The sequence below is a fragment of the Haliotis cracherodii genome, unplaced genomic scaffold (assembly GCF_022045235.1).
Source record: "Haliotis cracherodii isolate W230 unplaced genomic scaffold, xgHalCrac1.p SCAF_4, whole genome shotgun sequence".
Classification (NCBI taxonomy): domain Eukaryota; kingdom Metazoa; phylum Mollusca; class Gastropoda; order Lepetellida; family Haliotidae; genus Haliotis; species Haliotis cracherodii.
In genome coordinates this window covers 32,113,060-32,118,789 of record NW_027266297.1, presented here as the reverse complement: position 1 = coordinate 32,118,789, position 5,730 = coordinate 32,113,060, and the positions used below count along the sequence as shown (strand labels likewise).

The 5,730-nt window shown below is 41.3% G+C and overlaps 2 protein-coding genes across 2 annotated transcripts; both read right to left on the bottom strand.

Moving 5' to 3' along the window:
* Window positions 1-1,592: 1,592 nt before the first annotated feature.
* LOC139479377 (uncharacterized) lies at window positions 1,593-2,156 on the bottom strand. The gene has a single exon (XM_071262234.1). The coding sequence runs from the start codon at window positions 2,154-2,156 to the stop codon at window positions 1,593-1,595; it is 564 nt and encodes a 187-aa protein (XP_071118335.1).
* Window positions 2,157-2,161: 5 nt separating this feature from the next.
* On the bottom strand, window positions 2,162-3,346 carry LOC139479376 (uncharacterized). Its single transcript, XM_071262233.1, has 2 exons — window positions 2,870-3,346; window positions 2,162-2,560 (listed from the first exon to the last, which is right to left on the bottom strand). The coding sequence occupies exons 1-2, from the start codon at window positions 3,344-3,346 to the stop codon at window positions 2,162-2,164; spliced, it is 876 nt and encodes a 291-aa protein (XP_071118334.1).
* Window positions 3,347-5,730: the final 2,384 nt, after the last annotated feature.

Here is a 5,730-nt window from a genome sequence, read left to right as displayed (position 1 = left end):
TTAAAATTGGTTTCTAAATGACGCTTTCTTGCCGAAATCTGCTACAAGTTTCGTGATTGGTCAATTTTGAGCATGTGACATAAGGCAGCCAATCAAATTACAGCTGTGATACCAAGTTCATGTTTGATAAATTTCAGAAGTTGGCGAAAGATTTTTGTTAAATCGTGTTATTCTGAACGTTTTAAGCAGGAAATCACGATATATATTAAAAATATGGAACTTTGTGAATGTATCGTGCTAGGTTCCGAGCTGTGACAAAGATTTTTCATGCATATATTTTTACATTAAACATCGTGTCCGAGCCGAGAATTCAAGGCGACGAAAGCCGAGATGTCATTTGACTTACATTACACACGATCGCGCGAAAGAATGGAAATAATAACTTAGATGTAATTTTGATTACTTATAGATATATTTTTGTTGATTTTATTTATTACTTTCTATAATATATTAAAAAAAGATTTGTTTAAAACGTCTTTATTTTGCCCTTTGACATGTTCGATGTGGACCCGTTGTTGAAATGTGTGTCCGAGAATTTTATTTTTAATAACATCGCGGGAAATAGTGAATAATTTTTAATTTATCGATAAAAAATGATAAATTGAAATGGAATATGTATTTCAGACATTTTGAAATGTGATAGATTTATTAAATGAATGATATTACATGTAGGTCCATAAAAATATATACTATTTTGACGTGACTACGGCTTGGTCGGTTAACCGGCCTACGGTGTGTGTGGACTCGATGCTTCTTGGCCAGAAAACCGGCCTACGGTGTTAAAAGAGTTAATTTATTGCTGACGAGATTTATATTTATCATTAAAATATGCCTTATATGGCAAAGTTAGGTTATTAATTCCTATTTTCCAAGCGTGCGATCGGGGCACGAAGATCATGATTTAGCTGTGCCATTTTCATTTTAGGTGTGCGATGCGAGCCCTGATGCCGATCAATTCACATGTGTGTGAGACCCTCTTTAAAGTTTTGTTGCGTAGTGGATGGACAAATATCAATTAAATTTAGGCACTGACATGACAGCTGTTCAAGTGAGATTTAGAGTAGAAACTGTAGATATTATACATAAAACTTTATTCCTATAGTGTTAATGATTCGTTTATACCTTCTGTAAAGTAGGGTCAAATAGGTATCAAAAGGAATCACACACCTCATGGAAGTTGCCATTTATTCGTCTAAAAATGGGATTTAGAAAAACTTGGAATCAACAGGAATCAGGTAATCACAAAATGGAATAGGAATCAAGGCGCTTCAAACACTGGAACAAAATTTGGGGGCGGCTGTGAGAAAAATTTGAGGTGCAAAGTCACTTGACATTGTCTATTGTGCGATACATCAGTAAACACAAACAATCAATTGTTGTCAAGTTTTGGAAGTTTGACTAGTCTTGACACGGGTCTGGTGTATTCCTTATCATCAACCCGAACTTTTGCAGTTCGAACTTTACCATCCGCGCTCACACAAGTCTCAACTACACGACAAACCACCCGAATCTGCTGAGGGTCAATGATTAACACCACATCATCACCACACGGGTTTTGAGTTCATTATGGCTTCAACTCTTATAAGAACAGTTCACAGGACTGGCTCAGCCACTGACTGATCTCCGAGGACAACTCTAAGGCCATGTTTTATAGACTTTATTTCACTCTCCCAGCAGCCACCAAAGTGAGGTGCATAAGGTGGATTATACTTGAAGTGTATCTTCTGCTTGGTCAACTGCTGAGCGATCTCAGGGCTCATTGAGGTAAATGCTTCAGTCAACTCAAGGTCACCATCCTTGAAATTGGTACCAAAATCTGAAAGTATTTCATAGGGTTTCACTCTGTGGGCTATAAATCGTCTCAAAGACATGAGGAAAGCATCACTGTCCATACTCTCCAGCAGATCCAGGTGAACTGCCCTGGTTGTGAGACACTTGAACACTATTCCCCATCGCTTTCCTCTTCTGCAGTCAATCTTGACCCACACTGGTACAAACCAATCCACACCAGTCGAGTAGAATGCGGGTTTGTACAGTTGAAGGCGTGATGGGGGAGATCTGCCATCTGGGGTATCTGAGGAGATGCACACGATCGCTGACATGCTGTACAAAGTCTCTGATGGCGCCAGATTGCTTCCCATCCCCTCAGTATCCATAACTTTCATCGAACTTTTGCGAAGCTGCATTCTGGTCCATAATGGTGCAAGATTTCATCAAAGTCCTTGATGATGAGTCTTGTTATGGGATGTTTAGGGTGGAGGACTTTAGGGTGTTTGACATTGTCTGGGAGTCCCTCGGCCTGTCTGAGTCTACCACCAACTCCTACCATGCCATCAGATGGGTCATATTTTGGATTGTGTTCTATACGTTTGCTTGTACAGGTTATTTCTTTGCCTTCTCTTAATGATGCAATTCCATCAGGAAGCCATTCCAGCTGAATTTGTTGAAACAACAGTGTTTCAGCTTTCACTATGAGTTCAACTTCATCAATTTGATCACTTATGGTCGCCCCATCAAGGCATTCCATGGTAGCCTTGACTAGTGATTCCCAGTTGTTGTACTGAGAACAATCATGAAGGTTCACAGCTGAGATATTGCAACAGAAACTTTCCTTCAGTTCATCTGCTACCTCGATCAGCAGCATCAGGTATATCACATGTGTCTATGAGTGTCGGACATTTCTCAGAGGATTCTAAAAGGAAAAGAGGACTGTTCCTCCATTGGGAGGCAACATAGAGTTCCTGCAAGGTTAAACCTCCTGTGACAACATTGGCTGGGTTATCCTTTGTGTTCACATAACGCCAGCTGTCTGCAGGAGTCAGGGATTGTATCTCAGAGACCCAAGTCCCAACAAACACCTTGTACTGACAGGACTCTGACTGACATTTGTTGAGTCACTCCACAATATGGTATCTTGGATCATCAAACTCGATGTTTTGTGAAGTTTAGCGGCTAACTGTGCACCAGTAAGGGCAGCAGAGAGTTCTAGTCTGTGCATTGAGAGCAGCTTCTCAGGAGCCACTCTACTTTTCGCAGCCACAAAACTGACAGCTATGTCACCATTACTATCTGCACTTCTCAAATAGGCAACTGAACCATAGGCACACTCCGAAGCACCACAGAATATGTGCAGTTGTTTCTGTGACTGAGAAGGATCATGGTTTCTAGATGTGTAGCATATTGGTAGACACACTTGAGGGATTTCACACCGTTCAGATTCCCACTTACACCACTGATCATCAAGTTTTCCAGTTTCTATCACAGCGTCCCATTTATGTTTTGATCGCCTTAGGTCCTGCACCAAATTTCTGGCTCTTGACGTGAACAGTGTCAAGTAGCCAATCATACTATGTGGCAAGGATCTTTTACACAACTTTCATTTTCAGTTTATCATATGTAACTGGTCGATACTGGAAGCTATGTTCGTCAGTATTACATTTCCAGTGCAATACAAGAGCAGGTTCTTGCTTATCATCATGTCCAAGACTTGCCCACAGCTCGAAGGTATCTGACATGGTCTCTGCAGGCAAGTCTTCTAGTATCTCAGTTGTCTTCGTAGAAAGCCTCTCTTCATAACTTCAGGGTTCGCCGCTGATCATCAATTGCTTCAGTAGGGCAATGGTCACACAACATTGACTGCAAGTAGTCCCGAAGGTCAGGATCTGCCATTCGTAGACATCTGGATCCACATTATTGTTTAAATTGCGCCACAGGAATCTGAGGATGGGTTTGTCTTCAGGTAGGAGTTTAATCTGGTGGAACATATCCTATATATCACCTGATATAGAAATGATGTTCATAGTTCTATGTTCACAACTGTTGGAGTATGCACAAAACCCTGTGGTACCTGCAAATGTCTTAGGTTTAGCAGCCTGTGTTAAGGTTTGGACTGTTCAATCTTGGTTGAGAATACTGCAGTTGAAGGATTTCGCTTCTGTGGAGGGTGAGAATTATCCTTTGTTGATCGATTTGAGTTTCAGGTCTGTACACAGCAACAGCTTGGTGTGCGATCCTTGTTGCCAGTGCTTTCATTCTCAACCAGTTGGAGAAGTGAACAAGGGTGTATGTCTGATCTTTATCAGTACTGAGGATGTTCTTGTTGATGCAGTACTCAACGAAACTATCGCCAGCTGAAGGTGGTAACTTTCCCAGAAGGCGATGAACATGAGAGCCACATCGGAGTTCATACCCATTTTCTCCTTCAAGGGATTTCAGCATTTCCACTAGCGAATGACCCTACAAGACAAAGTGCATAATTGCAGCCATTTCAGACTGCACAAGCTGCCGTGAGTGTCCATATGTGTCTCTGGTAAATGAATTCACATCATATAGACAGGCTTCTGCTAGACTCCTAGGTGAGCCTTCTAGTTGGCCAATAAGTAACTGATACTTATATTGCTCGGAAAGGTAGGGGTGCACATTGACTGGGCTCTCTATCGCCAATTTAAGAATGGCAAGGTCTCTTTCTCTACCGGAAGAAAACATGGGCAATGTTGGTTTAGGAATACCATATGATGAAGCAATTATCAGTTCAGTCATATCAGGCATTGTGTGTATCATAGGGGATGGATACCTTTTACATTTGTTTATCACATGAGTTACAGCCTCTTGTTGGGAAACAGGGTTGACTGTAGGATAAGTGTTCTGGGGATCAACTGTTGCGAGTACAGGTACAGATCCTGGACGAAGGGGGCTCTGGTCTACAGAAGATTCACTGACCGGTTACCCATGAGTAGATTTCTGGTACATACTTCTACCTTGTATCTTGGGGGCTTCAGTGTTATCACTATTTGTAACATTTGCCGTGAAGTCATTGGAAAAAGGCTCAAATTCTGGGTCATGAGGATTCAGTTTCTTTGGTGACTGGGATTCAGGTAGCTCATCATTCTCTGTCAGCATATATTCAAGTAGCTTGGCTTCATGTAGTTCTTTCCAAATTCCAAATCTTCCTTACTTGTTGTAATTCAGCATGCATTCTCTCTCGCCTTTGAGTTGCCTTTTGTTCAACCATCTGCGCCCGAATATGTGCTGTGCGTACTTCTTCTTCGGCTTATGTTGGGCTTCAATCACCTTATCTTCTAGTATGCTTAAGACTTCATCTGCCTCCTGTTACTCATGGCGCCTATGGCAAAGATCATTAAGTTGGGCTTGCTCCGTTATACATGCAGGTTTGGCAGCCTGATGATCCGACAGCTTACTGGCAGCTGATATGTGACTACGAACCGAATGGCGGCGTTTATGACTGAGACGTGACTGGTTGGAATCTTCATCAGAACATCTGCTGTGTTCACCTGAGTGTTCACCTGGTCGTCTATTTTCTGATCTAGATGTGTGACTTTATGAGAATGCACTGAATGTCTCTTAGATTTTCTATCCAAATTATGTGCATCAGAATGACATGACACTGAGCGATTGGAATCAGAATTGTTCGTTTAACCAACCTTATTAAAATGTCTATGGCTCTGATCGGAATTTGTTTCATTTTTTTAGGCTGTTGTTCTTGGTTACTTGTGTTTGGAGAACGTATCTTGTCAGGAATTGATTGAATGATTTTGAAACAGGAAATTCTCCCTCGTTAAAATGAGTGTGTCAAATCTCTCTGGTGTGTCTGAAGAAATATCATATTACATTTGGTTGAAGGGTCACATTATGGTCAAATTACTTCAGTTCATATTCTTGATACACGGAGTTAGGGAACAGAACAGAGTTGAACAGAACTAAGTGACAAGG